This window comes from Giraffa tippelskirchi, chromosome 3, assembly GCF_054371585.1.
Source record: "Giraffa tippelskirchi isolate mGirTip1 chromosome 3, T2T-mGirTip1v1.2.pri, whole genome shotgun sequence".
In the NCBI taxonomy this organism is placed as follows: Eukaryota; Metazoa; Chordata; class Mammalia; order Artiodactyla; family Giraffidae; genus Giraffa; species Giraffa tippelskirchi.
Window position 1 is genome coordinate 27,613,969 of NC_137277.1, and position 20,644 is coordinate 27,634,612.

Genomic DNA, 20,644 nt, shown 5'->3' on the forward strand with positions numbered 1-20,644 from the left:
CTGCTTCCACATCAGGCGTGTGTGTAGGTCCCGGGCACCTTGGCCTGTGCCTGACCCCTCCCAGATGCCCTGCACCCCCCAGACACTCCACACCCATAGACTCCCCACACCCCCAGACGCCCTTCACCCCCCAGATGCCCTGCACCCCCCAGTTCCTGGGGTGTATCACTCCTGTGTCTCATGTCCATTTTCCATTTAGAGGGTTTTCTGCACACAGCTGCCCCTTGACCTTGTGGGGAGTTAGGTCGCTGTCTCCCCAGCACTGTGCCGGAGGGAACAAGGGGCCCCAGCAGCCGCATTTGCAGGCTTTTGTCCAGAGCTACCCTGTCCTGGGGGCTGGGCCTCAGAGGGGAGGGGGCAGGCCTGCAGGCTCACACAGCTGTTTGCCTCAAAGGACTGGGCCACGCTGGGACAAATGATAGAAATGTTTAAGGATAGAAATTCACAGAAAGAGGAACCAGTCACCTCCCCAGCCAACACCTTGGCCTTGTTGGCAATTTTGGTGAAATTAAAAAAAAAACAAGCCACATTGATTTGATTGTGCAGTGCTGGCTTGGACCCACAGGTTGGAGCCTAAAGAGGCTGGAAGTGATGAAGGTTCTTAGCATGAGAGACGTGGAGCCAAAGGGACCCTGCTTGTGAGGCTGCCTCCCTACCCGACCCTCCTCTAAGGACAGTTCGCAGGTGGTACCCACTGGTGCGGGAGCTGCAGTTCACACATATGGACACCGGATGGCGCCAGAGAACCAGCGCTGGCTGCTCAGCTCTCAGGCCAGAGGGAGCCAGGCACTCAGATCAGACCTGCCTGGACCCATCGTCCTGGTCCTGAAAACTCCTGTGGGCAGGGCCTAGGCTGTGCACAGAGGGGACCCCTGCTGCTGATGGCTGAGTGGACAGTACCTGAAAACAGAGGTCTTGGAGCGGTTTGGACCCCAGGGACAGAGCAGGAGGTAGACTGAGATCCAGGTGGGTCCAGCTGGGAGACCTCAAGTGTCCCTCTCTGTTCTCCTGGAGGCCTCTGTGGTAGCCGCCTCGCCTCCTGGCTCCTCTCCTTCACGGGCTCCATACGAACCGGAGGTGCAAGCAGGAGCCCTCAGATGTGTTTACAGGTGGACATATACTTTCTGGGGTGATGCACCCAGGGGTCTGGCCCAGGGACCAAGTGCGGGTCATGACTGCTCTGATTGGAGCTGAGGGTTCTTCTGTGCCCCCGCGACCCAGGAGTCCTGGACCCTGGTGGCATCGGAGCCCCTGACCTCAGACTTAAACAAGGACTGCCGGGCTGTGGCTCTGTCCTCCTCAGACCTCCTCAGCACTGACTGCCTGGACTCAGACCCTGGGGAGTGGGAGTACCCGCTGAGTGTAAGAGTTGGGAGCAGGGGGAGGGCTGGGCACAAACCAAGTTGCATCTTAACCACGAGGTTGAGTAAGATAAGTTCATTTTAATTTTGTGAAAACTGAAGGTGAGAATGTGGAGCCCAAGTTCGGTCCAAATGCCAAAGGCCGTGCTCTTCCCTCAGCTGCTGCTTGGGGCCGGGATGGGAGAAAGGAGCCTCATGTGTGGATGACTCACACTGAAGCTCCACCCCCTGCCATGGTCCCAGCCCCAGCCCCGAGCCATGTGGGACAACTTTCCCTTCCAGGAGGTGAACCTGAGACTGTGGGGGAACACCTTAAATGTGGGCGGCAGTGGGGCCTGAGGGAAGGAGGGAGCCTGGGGGGGGTTTGGGGCTTGAGGGGCCCAGCTCCTCACAAGACACCTGTTTAGGGCACCTCAGTGGGAGCCACAAGGGGAGCTGAGCCCTCTTCCCCATCACCCCCAACCCCCACACACACCTGGGCCAAGCAGAGAAGACAGGCTTCTGTTTGGGGGATTGAGTGTGGGAGCCAGGCTGAAGGGATGGGCAGGGGCCCCAGGGGGTGGGGAGCCCCCAGCCCAGCACATCGGGCATTGTCTAGGGGTGACTCTGCTCTTGCACACGTGGGAGGGCTGTGTGGCTGGGGTGAACCTCAGGTACCAGCAGTCATCGGACACCTGAACAAAGGAACGATACCCGAGGAACAGGGTTCGTATGATGAAAACAACAACTTGGAGCAGGAATACTCAATAGCCTTAGGCAGAGAGCCTTAGCCTTACACTGCGCCCTCAGAAAGGCCAACTAGAGTGTTTGGAAAATTAAATCCGGTCATCGAAGAAACTTGATAAATGGGCTGGATGGGTTAGTGGATGCAGCTGAAGCGCAAGTAGATGCGTTGGATGATTAAGCCAAGGACTTGCAGCAGGAAAGGATGACGGACGAAGGTGTAGATGCAGAGGACAGAGTTCAATTTTTGGTCCAAAAGGAGACAAAGATGCAGGAGGGAACTTCCTAAAGCTGAGAATGTCCCAGAACTCAGATTGAAAGAGGCCACAACGGCCAGGCAGGATGAATCTACCACTGGACGGGGTTGATGTTTTATTAGAGCCTAAATATTTGCAGACAGAAACCAGACAACTTAAGAGAACATAACAAATACTGCTGCTGCTACTGCTGCTAAGTCGCTTCAGTTGTGTCCGACTCTGTGCGACCCCATAGACGGAAGCCCACCAGGCTCCCCCATCCCTGGGATTCTCCAGGCAAGAATACTGGAGTGGGTTGCCATTTCCTTCTCCAATGCATGAAAGTGAAAAGTGAAAGTGAAGTCGCTCAGTTGTGTCTGACTCCTAGCGACCCCATGGACTGCAGCCTACCAGGCTCCTCCGTCCATGGGATTTTCCAGGCAAGAGTACTGGAGTGGGGTGCCATTGCCTTCTCCGTAACAAATACTAGAAACAAGAAAAAATGTAGTCATTATCTCCAAATCCTGAGAGAAAATAATTGCACACTCAGAGTTCTATAACCAGCTGAATGTAAGAATAAAAACATATCCTGATGACATGGGAGGTCTCAGATCATATGGCATCAAAAACAATTCCTTTTGGAGAATACTACTAATTGATGTTCTCTGGCAAGAAGAAAAACTAATCCAGGAAATGGAATATAAGAAACGATGAGTCAAGAATGATAAAAATTTGCTAAGTCTAAGAACGTGTTGGCTGCTTAAGGATTAGCAACAATTTGGGACTAAAATTACAGATGTTATGAAAAAAGGAGGTAGTTTATGGGACAGAGGAAAGCATGCCAAAACTCTTGTCAAGGTGCAGATTCAGAATGAGTACAGTATTGGTATGGTAAGGTTAAGTATGTGAGTGAAAGTGTTAAGGTAAATCTCCATAAAATAGAGTGTATAACTTATGAACTATTAGAAGGAAACACTGAAATGGGAAAAATGAAATAAATCCAACAATACTAGAAATTTGTGAAAAACAAAGCACAGGAAATAGAAAACAAAAGTGATACCAGGAATAAGATCAAACATTTCAGCAGTTGCAATAAATGTGTATGTGTGTTGTGTGTGCTCAGTTGTGTCTGACTCTTTGAGACCCCATGGACTGGAGCCCGCCAGAGTCCTCTCTGTCCATGGAATTTTCCAGGCAAGAATACTAGAGTGGGTTGCCATTTGCTTCTCCGGGGGATCTTCCCGACTCGAATCGAGCCCACATCTCATTATGTTTCCTGCATGCAGGTGGATTCTTTACCAATGGGTTAAGTATGCCTATTCAGGAAAAAATCTCCAGAGATAAAAAACAAAATCCCGTCTTCAAGAAACATATATAAATGATAACGACCCAGGACAGTTTCATAGCAGAAGGGAAAATGCATTCTTAAAAAAGTCCTAACCAAAGGAAATAGATGACTGCACATCAGAATCAGACAAAACAGAAACCAAAGGAAGAATACTTTAAAAGGGACGAAGTTGGATTCATTCATTCAAGGCTGCAAGAAGCAATCTGCCAGCAAAATAGAGGTTATGGAATGTCATTCCCTAACAGCATAGTTTCAATATGTTTAAAAACTCACAGAACTATAAAGAGAAATGATCAGTTTCAGTTAGGGATAGGTTTAGTACTTTTCCCTCAGAAACTGACAGGTCAGAGAGGCATGACTAGGAATATATGTACACAAGCAGTCCAAAGAGACATTGCATTGTTTTCAAGTGGATGGACTGGTCATAAAAACAAAACGTTGGCAAAGGAAGGATTAAGCTGTGGAGCCCTGTTATAAGGTCACATGACAAAAACCTCTGGCTTGGTCAGTACCAAGCCCCATAGCAACTGTTGCCATGAGCCTCCGGATCTAAACCGGCCAGTTCCCTGACCCCATATTAGGTAAAATACCCACTCTATTACCCACCCTATCAGCTCAGTTCACTTAGTCGTGTCCAACTCTTTGCGACCCCATGGACTGCAGCATGCCAGGCTTCCCTGTCCATCACCAACTCCCGGAGCTTGCTCAAACTCAGGTCCATCAAGTCAGTGATGTCATCAAACCATCTCATCCTCTGTCATCCCCTTCTCTTCCTGCCTTCAGTCTTTCCCAACATCAGGGGCTTTTCCAATGAGTCAGTTCTTCGAATCAGGTGGACAAAATATTGGACCTTCAGCTTCAACTTCAATCCTTCCAATTAATATTAAGAACTGATTTCCTTTAGGATTGACTGGTTGGATCTCTTTGCAGTCCAAGTCCACCCTATAGCATCCTAATAATCACCTAATGCCACCCTTCCAGCAGGAATTTACTCTGTCTTGAGGCTATAAAAATTGGCTGCTAGCCCGCGGAAGGGTTTGGCTCTCCCTTAAGCCGGCCGGCTGTTCTAACAGCGCCTCCCACCTGGGTTTCCAGGTGGCTCAGTGGTAAAGAATCTACCTGCTGATACTAGAAATGCAGGTTCGATCCCTGTGTCGGGAAGATCCCCTGGAGACGGGAATGGCAACTCACCCGTGTTCTTGCCTGGAGAATGCCTGGTGGGCTACAGTGCATGCGGTCGCAGTGAACCAGACACAACTGAGCATACACACACACACACACACACACACGCTCTCATTCTGGAAATACTTTTCTAGCCCAGGTGTGGACCACAGCAGGAGCTAGTTATTCTGGAGACAATAAACCATCTCCTTAGAAAAGGGAGAGAAAGGGGGGTGCTGTCCCTGCTCTGTCCCTGGGGTCCAACGCATCTACTGTGGCTGAGCTCAGCAGACCGGTCAGATCGAATCCTCTTGTGCGGAAACCACAGCCGGGGCAGTGGGACCAGTAAGAGGGGACAGAGTGCAGAGGGAGGGAGCAGGGCTTGCCTGTGAGTCCAGACTTGCCAACCTCCGCCAACCAGCCCCTGAGCTTTCTGTGAGCCACTCCCGACACCCACTTTACAGATGGGAAGCCTGAAGTGCACACAGGTCCAGGAGGTCACAGCAAGGCCAGGGTTGGGACCTGGACCCATCAGCAGCCCACACAACCAGGAATTTCGAAGCCCCAGGGGGAGCATGAACCACTGTGAGAGCTGCTCTGACGCTGCTCCGGTCTCTCTGGGGAGAGAGCTGGCCGTCTCAGCTGACCCTTTAAGAAGTTTGTGACCTAGAAAACTTTAAGAACCCCTGACTCACACATTGAGATGCTTCCCAGAACTGGAAATGAGGGACTCCTAGAGCCAGGCATGGGGGTGGATGGGGATGAGCACAGAATCCCCTGGGGCCGAGAGGCCCTGGATTGACTGCCCCGGCCCTTCTGGCACACCCACAGGTCAGGACAGGACATTCAGAGCAAAAAGACGGACTCTCCGGAGATCCTGTCTCTAGTCTAACGCTGTTGTTTCACAAATAAGTCCTGAGTCACTCGTGGTCCTTCAGCCGGTGGGTGGCTGCCCTCACCTCGGGAGTCCAGCCTCTCCTATATGACTCCCGGGTGCAAGATGGAGCTTGGTCCCCGCAAGGAGCCTCCGAGGTAACAGAGTGACCAGAAGCCATCAGCTGGGGGCCAGATGATGTACTTAGGTTGTATTTTGTTTTTTAAGTTGTGTATATGTTAATTGCTCAGTCATGTCTGACTCTTTGCAACCCTATGGACTGTAGCCCGCTAGGCTCCTCTCTCCATGGAAGAATACTGGAGTGGGTTGCCAGGCCCTCCTCAGGGGATCTACCCCAGCTAGAGATGGAACCTGGGTCTCATTATGTCTCCTACGTTGGAGTGGGTTCTTTACCACTAGTGCCACCAGGGAAACCCGAAGACCCAGGGCAGGACGGCTGAAAGAAGGCCTGGGTGGCTGCGAGTATAGACAGGGTCAGGAGCAGGTGGGGCAGGAGACAGAGGTGAGCACAGACAGCCTCCACCTGCCCCAACCTCAGCTTGTTACTGTCCTCAGACCACAAGCCCAAGGTCCTGCTATGACAGTGACCCCCCTTCACCCAGCTCCCCTGGGTGACTGTACACATCTCCTGGGTAACTGGCCGCCTTCCTCAGCTTCATCGGTGCTCGGTGCAGGTCCTGGTCAGTGCCTGGGGAACATCTGCCAGAAGGATAAATAGGTGTTCAGATCAAGCAACCAAGCTGTCAAGGGTTAGATAAGGCTGAAGAATCTGTGTTCCTGCTTTAACCCCAAACTCCTGGCAGGGGTAGGGCAGCCCCCAGGGGGTGCCTTCCAGATGGCAAGGGGTGTATTTTTAGGAGCCAGACACCAACAATAAGAAAATAGGTCTTCCAGGCTCTCCTGAGAGGTGAAGCAACTTCTTGAAAACTTGGAGGGCTTCCTGGAGGAGGCAAGCCCACTCTGCCTGGAACCCAGAAACCAAGTATATTTCCTTTCCATCAGGGGCTCCCCTCCCCTGGCTCCCAGGCCACAGGAAGTGGAAACGGGCAGCCAGCCCAGCTTGGAGACACTGCTTAATTCATCAGGTTTCACTGCTTTCCTGAGCACTGTGCCCTCCAGCTGAATATTCAGGCTGGCTCCCGGCTTAGCCGCGTCTGCGTCTGTGCAGCTCTATTTTTACAGCCATGGGGATGGCTGACGAAAACATTTTAAAAGACATACAAAAAAATTAAAAATGTAAAAGCCGAGTGCCAGCTGTTTTGTTCAGAAAGCAAGATAACACCTGCATTCCGTCTCACTGAACGGCACCCTATGCTTTGCCCCCCAGCCCCACCCAAGGGCCTAGCCCACTTCACCCCTCACCCCCGTGTGTCCCTGCCAAGCCCCTTCCCATCTGTGCCTTGGTTTCTGCCTTGTGAAAAAGAGATGTTTGGGTGAGTGGATTCCCACTCCACTTGGGTGATTCAAGAACTATTCCCTGCAGGGGTGGAGGGCGGCAGGGTCAAGACCCAGGTTCCAGTCCTGCAACCACTGATCCTGCTCCCTCGCTGTGGCCCAGACAACCCATGCCTCCCTCCTTGGGGCTGACACCAGCCACTCTGGCTGACTGGCACTTCTGAGCATCCTTCCCAGGTCAGGGGACTTTCCCACAGGGAAGATGGAAGTGTGCTTCCCTGAGCCCCTGGCTACCAGGCTCCCGTACCTGGTCTGAGTTTGGCCAGACACACAACCCACAGGACGTGCTATGGGAGCTGTGGGCATGGCCAACAGGGTCCAGAGGGACCAATGCTTATGTCCACTGTGAGCCTTCATGTGTTTTTTGTTTGTTTCTTCATTTCCAAAATGAGGTTAACAGTGTTTGTCCCTCTAGATTCAGCATCCACCCTGTCCACTGTTGTAGTCCTGGACATGGACCCTTGCTGGGCCTCTGGCTTCCGTGGGAGGATTCGTCAGAGAGCAAGGGAGGGAAGGGGCAGCTGGGGATCTCTTCCTGGCCGCCTTCTCTCCTCAAGCCATGAGTCTCACCGAGGAGCAGCCCTGGGGGCTCTGAGAGGCAATGTAATAGCGACTGTCCTTGGAGCCCAGGAGAGCTCTGTTTGTACATCCTGGCTGCAGAGAATGAAGCCAGAGCACTGCTGAAGATGCCCTTGGCCTGCCTTGCTTACACTCCTGTTGTTTCCCTCTGGCATCACACTGTCATCTTGTTTCTCAAGTGATGATTTTCTTGTCCACTTCTGCCAACAGAGTGGGTCTGAAATGCACAGGCCGTTCTCAGCTGTCTCCCTAGCACATAATCAGCGAGAGCACTTGATGAGTTCATGGGCCCCAATGGGCTCCAGCACTGCCAGGCGCCAGGAGGAGAGGCAGGAGTGCCCACAGGCCTCCTGTCGTTCAGGTTGCGCACTGCAAGACTTGCCTGGCCGGTGGAACAGAGGGAGTTGAGATCAGCCTGAGTGTTCCCACCAAGCTGCACTTGGGAGAAAGAGGTGTCCTCTCTGAAGCACCCACAGGGGCTGCACGAATGAGTGTGTCTCTACCCCAAAGCCTGGTTTTTATTCATTTACACAGAAGACTCCATCCTCCTACCTGTGTTCCACTTCCCAGCCCTGGGCACCTCCCTTTTCATTATGTCCTCTCTGCCTTCCAGGAAGCCAGCAGCTCCCCCACAGAGTGCTGTGGCCTGAGAGAGACCTGCAGGGACCAGCGGGGATCTGAGCTCAGAGACGCTGACCTTCCAGATAAATGCAGGGGCGGGCCACCGGCAGCATGTGGTCAGGGCTGGAGAAACCAGTCATGGGCGGCTGCAAGAATAATGACCCTGGCCACAAAGTGGACTCAGAGTGGCCTGAGAGGCAATTAGCACAGACCCCCTCCCCCACAGCCCATTAAACTCAGGGTGGCTTAAACCTAACCCCATCCTAAAGAGCTCTATTTAGAGTCTGCTTAATATAAATTGTTCTATAAAGAGGAAAAACTCCCAACAATCCAGGCAAGTGAGCAGCCCCTAGTGGGAGCTGTTAATGGGTGGGCCTGAGAGGCGGCCTGAGGGTCATTGAGCTGCTGGGCAGGTGGAGCCCAGAGGTGTCAGCCCCAGCTCACCCCACTCTGGCTCGCTCTGTCCCAGGGCCCCTGCCGCCCCCCCTTCCTTTAATGTCTGGAACCCAGAGGGGCTGCACATGGGGGAAACTGCCTTTCCGCCTCTGCTCAGGGCCATCAGACCTGGGCAGGACTGGACCCCGCAGTGTGAGGCCCTGGTTGTGTCCCAGCGCTAGGGGCATTGCACTCGGCTCTCCCCTTCCCCAAGGAGGAGAAAGTCCTGCAGACAGGGCTCCCTCTCGGCAGCACCCAAGTGTCTCCCTCCTGGCTGCACGCAGAAGGCCCAGCTGGGACTCCAGGCAGCTGGTGGGGAGTGAGGCCCCGTGTGGGAAACGGTGAAGGTCCCACCTCCATGTGCAGCTAGGCTGAGACCACTGGTGCTCAAGGCCTCGGGTGCTCAGCCTCCCGTTCCTGGGGCAGGCGGGGCCTGTCTCAGAGCCCAGAGCAGCGGTTTTCAGGGTGGAGTCCCCATGTGGGAACTGGCGAAGGTCCCACCTCCATGCATAGCCAGACTGAGACCACATTGCCCCAGGCCCTGGATGCTCAGCCTCTCCTTCCTGGGGCAGGTGGGGCCTGTCTCAGAGCCCAGAGCAACAGTTGTCAGGTGGGGCCCCTGGAGCAGCAGTGGCAGTGTCACCTGTGAAGGTGTCAGGAATGCTCACGCTTCCCTGATGGCTCAGCTGGTAAAGAATCCTCCTGCAATGCAGAAGACCCTGGTTCTCTTCCTGGGTAGGGAAGATCCGCTAGAGAAGGGATAGACTACCCATTCCAGTATTCTTGGGTTTCCCTGGTGGCTCAGCTGGTAAAGAATCCACCTGCAATGTGGGAGACCTGGGTTCGATCCCTGGGTTGGGAAGATCCCCTGGAGAAGGGAAAGGCTACCCACTCCAGTATTCTGACCTGGAGAATTCCATGGACTCTATAGTCTATGGAGTCGCAAAGAGTCAGACACAACTGAACGACTTTCACTTTTCTTTTCAGGCTCAACCGCAGACCCTGGAACCAGCCACTCTGGCAGTGGACCCAGCCCTCCAGCGGCTTCTGGTGAGCTCTCACATTTGAGATTCCTGTCCTAGTGGCAGTAGAATTATCGCTGCTGTCCGTGCTTTTCAAACTTGAACCTAACCAGGACTCACCTGTGGAGCCACTGAAACATAGCTGCTGATGCAGCCCAGGGAGGCCCAAGATACTGCATTTCCAGTGAGGCCCTGGTGCTGCTGGCCACTGACCTGCACGGAACAGTGGGGGTTCAGGCACATTGATCAGCTGCTTGCTGTTTGCCAGGCTCTGTGCCAAAACCATGCACAGATCGCCTCACTTCATCTTCCTGGAAATGCTGAGAGACAGATATTATTATTAGCATTTCCACTTTGTGACAGCTTTATAAAGAAATAGTTCACCAACCATACAACTTACTCATTTAAAATGTGCAGATCAACAGCTTTTGGTCCATTCATAGAGTCGCACAGTCATCAGCATGATCAATTTTAGAACATGTTCACCACCCTCAAAGGGAACCAGCTCCTCTTCACCACCCCTCTTCTGGCCCCTGTCTGGAAGCATACTTACCTGTTCTGGACACTTCACGTAGATGGAATTGTGCACGTGTGGCCTGTCGTGAGCATAATCCAGTTTCATCCACTTTGCAGCATGGTCTGTGCTTCATTCCTTCTGTGGCTGAGTAACATCCCATTGTCGCATGGACCGTGTTTTGTTTGTCCATCACCTGCTGATGGACACGTGGGTTGCTTCCATTTTTTGGTTATTGTGACTAGCACTGCACTGAACATCCATGAACAAGTGCTTCCATTTTACAGATGAGGACACTGAGGCTGAGGGCCAGGCAACCTGGGCGAGGTCACTGCCCCGTCCAGGGTGCCCTTCGCTTCCTGGCCACCTGTCCCAGAGGCCAGCAGAGCTTGTTTCTGGAGGAGGAGCAGGGCCTTGAGGTCCTGGGTCTTAATCTTGACAAAGCTCTTCCCTGGGGAACCTTGGGCTCTCACTTAAGTCTCAGCTTTGGGAGACAGAAGAGTCTATTAAGAGCTGTGTATCTGGGAAGGAAGCAGGGAAAGTGTTCTCGGTGTGGACGGTAGAGGAGGTCTCAGCAAGTGTCTGCCAGACAGAGTGCCCAGATCAGGGGTCAGAGGGGCCAAGGGCACTGGCTGGGGCCCTTGTTGTCGGGGGGTGTGGTGTGGGGAGTGGGAAGGGCAGGACGCTTGGGGCAGTGCACAACCCATGCAGCTGTCCATGGCGGCCCTGGGGGTGGTCGACTCTTGGGGACACAGACTGAGATCAGCTCTGGTGAGACTGTGAGGCTGGGGGCATCGTGGAAGGACCCAGAGACTGGCAATGGCTCCTCACCGTGATCATGGGTGCCTAGCAAAACCACAGTCAACATCCCCACCTCTGAGGGTGGGGCCCACATGCTCAGCCCGTGGGGCCACTGAGACTGGTGAGCCTTTGGTATGTGCCCTGGGCTGGGACCGGACATGGTGGAGGAGACTAAAGGCAGGAGCAAGCCCTGTCCTCGATGCACCAACATGGAACACATGGGCTTTTTTTTTAATTGGAGGATAATTGCTTTACAATGTTGTGTTGTTTTCTGCTGTACTACAGCGTGAATCAGCCATGAGTATACATGAACCCCTGCCTCTTGAACCTCCCTCTCACCTCCCACCCCATCCCACCCCTCTAGGTTGTCACAGAGCACCAAGTTGAGTTCCCTGACACACCGGCTTGAGAGCGACTGACGACTGGGTCTAGCTGGTCTGCCCACCTTTGACGATGTATCTGAAGCAGCTGGGAAAATGGCCCGAGTGGCCAGAATAAGAACAAACCATCCAAACCGAGGTTCTAAAAATATGCCTGGAAAAACGGACTTCCTGTGTCCACACAAAGCATCAGGTGTTCAGGGCGGCCTGAGGATGGCTGCAGCCCCCCACCTGCTCTGCCTGCTGCTGAGTGGCTGGTAAGAGCCTTCGTCAGCACACCCACCACCGCCTCCTCCCACTCTCTGTGCCCAGAGGGCATGTGCCTGCTGCCGCCTTTCAGTTACCATCGCACACTCCAGTGGAGGGGGGAGGTGGGTGGGCAGAGGAGAAGGTCAGCCAGCACGCTGACTGCGGGGAAAAGCCACCTGCTCCGTGGGCAGGGAAGTTAAAGGACCCCCAGAGCCAAGAGGAGTGAGGGCAGGTGCCACCCCCACTCACCCCCGCGGTCCAGGCTCTGCCCCTGCCCTGCCCCCTGCCTGCTCAGACGACCACCCTTTCCCACCATGCTCCGGCTGCCTGTGGGACAGACCAGCAGGAGGAAGGAGCATGGGGGCCCCTTGTCAGACCAGGGTCTGATGGCTCTTTCTGGGCTCCAGGGTCTGCCCCCCTCCTTGCCCTGCAACCTTGGGGTGGCAACAGCCTCCACTCTGCCAGCCCTGGGCATTGGTTTCCTCTGACAGTGCTCAGACCCATCATACTCCACCCCACCAGTTACCTGCTGCGTGTGAGCTCCATCTCCTGCCAGACCCCAGCCGTGGTCCCAGATGAGTGTGGGGCTTCAAGACCAGCTACCCGAGGAGAGTGGCCGCCTCCGGGTGGCTGGGCTCTGTCAGGCCAGCCCGCGTCAGGCCCATGGTCTTCCAGAGGGTTACCATGACCCCAGATGAGACCACAACTCAGGCCGGGGCTGCAGGGTGTCTGGCGTGGCCTGTGCCTGGGACTGACTCTCCTGATGACCTGGGCAGTGGGCACCATCCTCCTCGTTTCATAGACAAAGGGGCTGAGGGTCCAGGAGGTGTGAACTGGCTCAGGCCTGAGCACCCAACGGGCTCTGAGCCCACCTCCCCCTCCTAACCCTGAACACCCTGGCTGTCACCCCAGATGTCACCCCTGGGAGGCCTAGGGTGAGAGGGAACCCCTAGCACACGTCCATGAATGGTGTGGGGGTTTTGGGGCCTCAGTCTCCTGTCCAGAAAAGGGGCAGAGCCCCTCCTGGGGTTGTGGCGAAGCTGAAATGGACATGACAGACATGGATGTGACAGCCTTCATAGGACTTTTCCTGTCCTCCCACCTCCTTCCTGCTCCTGCTTGTGTTAAGGACCCCCAAGGCTATGGAAAGGAGGCTGGTAACCACTGTGTCCAAGTCACTCAGAGATGCTGGAAGCTACAACGCTGGAGGCCAGGTGGGTGTGGCCGGGTCACCCCTCTACCTGTATGACAGCCGAGGCAGCAGGACTGGGGTGTTTGTTATGTTCTTGACATTTCTCCAGCACGGCGGGTGGTGTGGATTAGGAACCAGGAGTCCTGGGTTCTGGAAAGACAAAACAGGGCAATTCAGGGGATGGGTGGGGGTCCCTGCAGACACTAGATGCCTGTCTGGCCCTCCCCCAACTGCGGTTCTCCCAGGAAGACACTCCAGAGGCTCCCCGGAGTCAGACGGGAAGATGACCAGGCAGGGTGTCCCCTTTTGGGTCTTCAAGGGACAGCCCACTTCCCAGTGACCTTGGACGATGCTGTCCCCTCTCTGGGCTGCTTCCTACCCTGTCCGGGGGTGTGACTGGGTGGAGACTGGATGGTGTACACCCTCCCCCCTCGGGACTCCCTCTTCACACAGAATTTTCCAGGGAACCTCACAGGCAGGAGGGAAGTGGAGGGGCCACTGGAGGCGGAGACAGGTGGAAGGAGCCAGACTGAGGCAATGTCCCCAGCCCCTCCTGGACTGGACTGGTGGGGAGCACCTGCCCATCCCAGTGATGTAACTCTGGCTGTGTCAGGGGAGGTTCCGTGTCCGGCTGGCTCAGAGCTCACCTTATCTCACGTTTGTCTGCTGATCTTTGGCATCCATCTGCAGGGATATGCTGTGCTGAGGTAGGGGGCTGGAGGAAGGATGATGGGGCTCAGGCGCTGTTGCCAAATGCATCTTGAGGAAGGAGAGAAGAAGCAAGACATGCAGACCTGAGTCCACTCCCCACGGTGGAGGGCCGTTACTGAGACCTGCCGGGCTTGGGTTCTGGTGGAAAATGCCCAGGTGCAGGACACACCCACCTGCCCTCCCCCACCCGTCTCTGCAGGTGTGAAGGGAAGTAACCATGCCAGGGAAACTAGGATCCTCTGGGGACCGGAGGGCCTGTGTGCAGAGGGCACGGAATTGAGTAATTCAGTCACACTGTCAGGAAAGTGCAGGGACACTGACTCAGCTCTACCCCGACCCCCTGCCAGACTTTGTGCAAATCCACTTGCCAAGACTCAGTCTCCTCATCTGTAAAATGGGCTCATTCACCTGACTCACAGGGTCCAGCGAGGCTGAAGAGTTGTCTGCACATCTCCAGGTGCATGTCTGCCACGTGAAGAGTGTACGCAGGTCTCCTGGGGGTCATTCCACGACCAGGGCTGAGCAGGCCTTGGATTCCCCATCCGTGCCCTGGAAGGCAGGCTTCCTAACCCCAGCGTGAGCCCGTCAAGAGTTTCTGGGACCAAGAATATGTGATTGAACCTGGCAAAGGGGACTTTGCAGATGTGACCAAGGCGAGGACCTTGGGATGGGGTGAGTAGCCCAGCAATCCAGGTGGGCCCAGTGCCGTCACAAAGGCCCTGTAAGAGAGAGGCAGGAGGGTCAGGGTGGCGGGAGAGGTGAGGACAGAAGCAGAGGTCAGAGGGCTCTGAGGATGAAGGAGGGGCCAACAGTCAAGGAACACTGGGAAAAGGCAGGAAACAGATCCCCCAATACACAGGGCTGCGACGGGCTCTGGCAGGAGCACAGATCTGCCCCCGTGTTGGGCTCTGATCTCCAGAACTGAGTGGAGATGCTTTTGTTGTCTTAAGTTGGTTAAGCACCAGGTCAGCTGAGCCCTGTGTGTGTGTGTTCTGCCCCATCTCGGTGGCCTTGGCTGCACGTCTCCTCCGTCTCCTCGGACCTGGAAAGCCTCCTCAGTCTTTCCTTCTCTCTCATGAACTTTACTTTTCAAAGCGCTCGCCAGGTGTTTTGTAAAACGTTACTCAACTGGGGTCTGTCTGATGCTTTCGAAGGATTGTATGGAGGCTGTGTATTATCAGAAAAATGGCAAAAAATGTCAGGAGGGACATGACACTTCATGCCATTGCTGGGGATCCCAACCTTGTCCACTAGTGACCCTGGTGTCCTCCAGGTCTCTGTATTATAGAATTATTGTTTTTTCATCTGTAACTAATAAATATTTGGGGAGAAATAACTTGCAACCATGCAGATCTTGCTTCTCCTTAAACATTCTCCCACTGATTTTAGCGTACACGGTGGCCCTCGCCGTAGCAGCAAAGTCTGCTGTTCTCCTGTGACCTGCTGTCTCCCTCATGCCTCCGTGTTTCTTTTTTTTTTTTTCTTTTATTTATTTGTTTTATTCATTTTGGGCTGTGCTGGGTCTTTGTTGCTCCATGGGCTTTGCTCTAGTTGAGGCAAGTGGGGGCTACTCTCTATTTGTGTTGCTTGGGCTTCTCATTTCTGTGGCTGCTCTTGTTGCAGAGCACAGGCTCTAGGGCTCACAGGCTTTGGTAGTTGCAGGATGTGGGCTCAGTAGTTGCAGCATGTCAGCTCAGTAGTTGTGGCTCCTGGGCTCAGTAGTTGTGGTGCACGGGCTTAGTTGCTCCATAGCATGTGGGATCTTCCTGGACCGGGGACTGAATCCATGGCTCCTGCATTGGCAGTTGGGTTCTTTACCACTGAGCCACCAGGGAAGCCCCAAATCCAGTACAATGCTTCATCTTGATTTGTTACTCAAATCTCAAAGCCAGTGTGGCTGAAGGCTCTGTGTTGATGTCTGTTTGCGAGAAGGTTGACCAATTAAGCCCTGGTCTGTCCATTCATCCATTGACTCATTCATTCAGTCATTCGTTCATTTGACAAGAATCACTGGGCCTCTGCCCTGTGCCAGCACTGCTGGAGGCCCAGCAGCAAAGGAAACAAGGGGAGATTGGGGCCTGTTCTAATGAGGGCTGGGAGGGTGAGGGCTTGCATTTATTCCAGGCAGCTCCTGAGGGTCTCGGGTAGTTTTGGGGGTTTTTTTGAAATCAAAGTAGGCTAAGTGAGTCTTTCACACAAAAGCTCTCCATGGGGACCATGGTTCAGGATAATTGAGGGCAGTCTTATCTAAAGCAAGATGACTCCTCACCTGGTTACATGACCCCATAACACATTTCTGTCTTCGTCCCTTTCAGCAGAAGCAGTACTGCTAGAACCCTGGCCTTCAGAGTCACCTCACTGGGCAACTTGCAGGCTAGGGTCCTGGGATCCCCTGGGTGCTGGGGTATCATGAGGGGCAGAGGTCCAAGAGCCAGAGGCTCTCGGCCTCACTTCTGCACCAGAGCGGCCCCTCTGCTTCCCATTTTATGAACTGGGCTTCCAGCCAGAGTTTTATTGGAAGAACAGTTTCTGGTGCTAAAAACCAGAGTCAAATGCCCCTTGTCTTCCTTTGTGAGGAAAGGAAGTTGCGTGGCTAAGAATCCAGACCTGGTGGATCCCAGCCCTGAACCTTATGACTTCAGGGTCCTCTGTATCTTAGTTCCATCATCTGTAAAATGGGTGACAGATGCAACTTCCACTTCCGTGGGGCTTTCGTGAGGACCGGATTACAGATTCCATGACCGGCAGGAGCACACTCCTGATTTAAATTTCTAAATTAAAAAAGTGACAAGGGACTAATCTTCTTAAAAACACTCAAATACTGCAAAAGGACCCAAACATATCTAGAAAATTCCCAGCCTCACTTCCAAGAGGAACTACAGTTAACACAGCTTAGTGTATGTTCTTCCAGACTATATTCTACGCCCTTGCAAACTTATACAGTCAGGCTTAGAAATGCTTTGTACAAGTGTGGAATTTCACTGTACTTCCTGCCTTGCAATTTGCCACCCACAAGGGACGAGTTTCCTCGCCAGGAACTCTGCAGATTTCCCAGAGAAGGTGGCATTTGAGCAAAGGTGACGTGCACAGAGTAGGGGTGCCACCTATCTGGGGGAACGACATTCCAGGAAGGGGAATAGTAAATGCGAAGGCCCTGAGGCAGTGCGGCAGCAGCCTGGCTTGTTCTAGAAAAGAGCCAGGGGGCCAGTGTGGATTGCCACATAGCCCTTAGAAAGGTGTGTCATCAGTCGAGGAAACTGGCCCCAAGAGGGGACCCAGAGTGCCCCAAGGCTTGTGCAGCGGCTCGAATGTGACGGGCAGCTAGTTCCTCCTCCTCCTGCCCTGTCCAGTGTGAGTCAGGGCTACATGGAGAGGACATACTGGGAGCCTGAGGACAGAGGTGTGGTCCAGGTCGCAGTCCCTGCCCCAGAGCCTCGGTCTCCTAGAAACTCAGGGCTCCTGCTCTTCCCATCGCTCAGCCTGAGGTGGCTGAAGCATGACAAACATTTCCAAGGGCAAGCACGAAGCAGGCTCCTCCACTCCCAGAGCTGCAGGGAGCACGGGGGTCTCATAGTCCCTTATGCAGAGACCTGCACCCCCTCCCCTCTGGGTGGGGCCAGGAGTGCCCCGCGTGGGATGTGTAGAAGCCTGTCAGACTAGTTGGGCTGCACAAGGGTGACCTGGGCAGAAGGGGTGGAGGCCTGAGGATGGGGTTTGGGCTCATCTCAGATCTGTTCTCACAGAGTTGGACACAGGTAGGGGGTGTCCTCATGCCACCAGCACCCCTATACAGACATCACCCCTCTCCCAGGGGCACCACCCTCTGACTTCGGACTCTGCAGATCTGGACATTCTGGTTCTCTCTCCATTCTCTTTCCCAAGCCCAAGCAGTCGAGAGGCACAGTCTTCTTCCCACCCCAGTGGCTGCTGTGGGCGGTATCCCCATGTGGGGCTGCTATGAACACACCTGTTGGGCCCCTGGTGCCCAGTTGGGCAGTCCTGTGGAGACCGAGTCCCACTTCGTTTCTGCGAGCAGTGGCAGTGGGCCCAGGAAGGGTTCTCTCAGGTGCACAGTCAGGAAGCACAGGCCTCCCCATCCACATGGCCCCATGAGCTCGCCTCCCAGAGGTGCTGGGGCACTGGGCCAGGCTGCAGACCTGGGCCCAGAGGTCTGACTCCCGCAGCTCTGCTAAGGAGGTGTGGGGCTCCTGCTCCCTCCCTCATCTCTCTGGAGGTCAGCTTTGGCCAGTTGCCCCCTCACCCACATCTCCGCTTCTCAGATTCCACATGTCCAAAGCAAAACTCGCTGCCTGCCTCCCAGGCCACGTCCTCCTCCATTTTCCATCTCAGTGACCTTGAGGAGAGGCTGATGTCAATTGCCTCCCTAACATGGCAAAGACGTCCATGGCCACCCCCACCCCCAGGCCTGAGGATGAGGTCATACCTGAGTCCTCCACCTGCAGCCAGAGGGCACCTTCCAAAACCCAAGTCTGTGTGTGCATGGCGAAACTCAGGCCACGCCACCTGGAGGGCTGTTTGCTCTGTCTCCATCTGTAGGAGCTCCGTTAAGTGATGTACAGTCTAATGTAACTGATGTACAGTCTAATCACCATGGGAATCCCAGTAACTGATGTACAGTCTAATGTAACTGATGTACAGTCTAATGTAACTGATGTACAGTCTAATGTGACTGATATACAGTCTAATGTAACTGATGTACAGTCTAATCACCATGGGAGTCCCAATAACTGATGTACAGTCTAATGTGACTGATGTACAGTCCAGTGTGACTGATATATGGTCTAATGTGACTGATGTACCGTCTAATGTGTCTGATGTACAGTCTAATGTAACTGATATACAGTTCAACATGACTGATATACAGTCTAACGTAACTGATGTACAGTCTAATCACCTCAAGCAGTGCTTGGCACACAGTGATTGTGCCTGTGCTCAGTTGCTCAGTCATGCCCAACTCTTTGGGACCCCATGGACTGTAGCCCACCAGGCTCCTCTGTCCATGGGGATTCTCCAGGCAAGAGTACTGGAGTGGGTTGTCATACCCTCCTCCAGGGGATATGACACAAAAACATAATTAGAAAAGAAGATCGATCTTGCTGACATTTAATTGGGCTCAAGGAGGAGCCTAGGTCCTCCTGCTGGCACGAGCAAGGTGCCGGGACTTCCTAACACCAAAGCAGACCTGATGGGACTTTGGTGGGAATGGGCAAGACCTCAGGGAAGATGCCTGCCTCAGGGCTGCTGGTGCTTTGACTGGCATCACCTTCCGGGCCTGTGACTCTCATGCACTGTCATATTTAAGTCTCATGACAACCCTCCAACCCTCCAACCCTCCAATGTCATCCCTACATTACAGCTGAGAAAACGGAGGCTCAGAGAGGTTAGATCACTTCCCTGAGGTCACACAGCAAGTATATAGCAGTGCTTAGGCTCAAACCCAGTGAGGGCAACAACCCGCCTGGGATTTAGAGGTCTGGGAAGAAATGGGACGCAGAGCTGGGGAGGACTTGGGAGCTGTTTTTTTTCTTTGCTTGCTTCATGGCTTGACCTAAATATCTTCAGTGAAATGTGCCTGCTTCCTAACTTCCCCACTCCTGCCACCCACCCAACAGTTATTTGCTCCTTTTTTTTAACATTTTCTTAGCATTTTGCCTACACTTGTGTCTTGAATAGCAATTATCACAACATGGGCATCCTTCATTTTATTGGATGAGTGAATGAAAAGATGAACAAATGAAGGTTTGAATCTTGCACTCTGTACTGTTCCCCCATTCACTTTCCCTCTGCAGTAGCAGGCTTCCTGGCACCATGTGCCTCCTGGATACATTGGTTCTTCACTAGCCAAGCTCCCTGCCTTTTCCTCTCCTCCTTTTCCTTCCCCTCATCCTCTCTTGCCTCCCCTCCCCAACCCTTGGACTTCCTGGCTGCCTCAACCACCAGGAACAAGGCCATTGAAAAGTCTGAACAAGACGAGGGCTGCTCGCTGAGTCCCCAGGCAGGGCACGAGCTGATCCAGATGGAAAGCCACCTGCCAGTCCCATGGTAAACATGGTGCCGGGGCCAACCCACCCTCCCCTAGGTGGTCCTCAGGCTCCGCTCCACTTGCTTCCCCAGGATCAATTTCTCCTTCCTGTTTCTCCCTCCAGCTCTTTGGACGACTGGTGGCTGTGTGTGCTTGACCCTTGACCTGGGCCAGAGCTAGGGACATGGGCAGATCGGCTGGTCCTGACCCGCGTCATGCATTTGTTGTCTTGGTATCAGATATTAGTGTTAATCAAAAGGCTTTCACAGGACTTCCCCGGTGGTACAGTGGACACGGGTCCACCTGCCAATGCAAGGTACGTGGGTTCGATCCCTTGTCCAGGGAGGATCCCATATGCCTTGGGGCACCACAGCTACTGAGCCCTCAATCTAGAGCCCAGGAGCTGCAACTGCTGAACCTGCACGCCCTAGAGTCTGTGCTCCACAACAAGAGAAGCCACAGTACTGAGAAGCCCCCGCACTGCAACGAAGAATAGCCCCTGCTTGCCACAACTACAGAAAGGACTCACACAACAACGAAGACCCAGCGCAGCCTCCCAAAATAAATAAACAAATACATATTTTAAAAAGGCTTTTACAGCTATCATTTCATTTAATGTCGGCACAAAGCAGCATCAGCCATAAGGGGTAAAAATAGAGACGATATCAAAAATCCATAGAACTTCAGACCTAATGGGCCCTTTCCCACTTTACAGATGAGGAGGCTGAGGCCCACAGTGAGCAGCAGCAGCTGCAGCAATAACCTCCTGACTCTGGGGCCAGTATTGGGCAGGATCAGGGGGACTTCTGAAGTATGATGACCTGCTGTTTCCTGAAACATGGTTCTTCGTTTTGTGAAATTTATTGAGGGGTTCTAGTTCTGTTCCAATTTAAAAATTAAACGTAAAAAAATGAAATC

At 53.7% G+C, this 20,644-nt stretch overlaps 1 protein-coding gene across 2 annotated transcripts in view; it reads left to right on the forward strand.

The window, feature by feature from the left end:
• The window catches only part of NT5M (5',3'-nucleotidase, mitochondrial), a 33,972-nt gene extending 18,946 nt beyond the window's left edge, over positions 1–15,026 (forward strand). Inside the window, exons 5-8 of one of the 2 annotated variants that reach the window (XR_014080426.1) lie at positions 9,802–9,864; positions 11,516–11,788; positions 12,910–12,994; positions 14,103–15,026. Coding sequence is in view for 1 of the 2 variants with exons in the window: in XM_081583462.1 (XP_081439588.1) it covers positions 9,802–9,864; positions 11,516–11,538 (86 nt within the window). In the remaining variant the exon portion in view is untranslated. Of the gene's footprint in view, positions 1–9,801; positions 9,865–11,515 lie in introns of both variants that reach the window. The other variant, XM_081583462.1, reaches the window with a different exon arrangement.
• Positions 15,027–20,644: the final 5,618 nt, after the last annotated feature.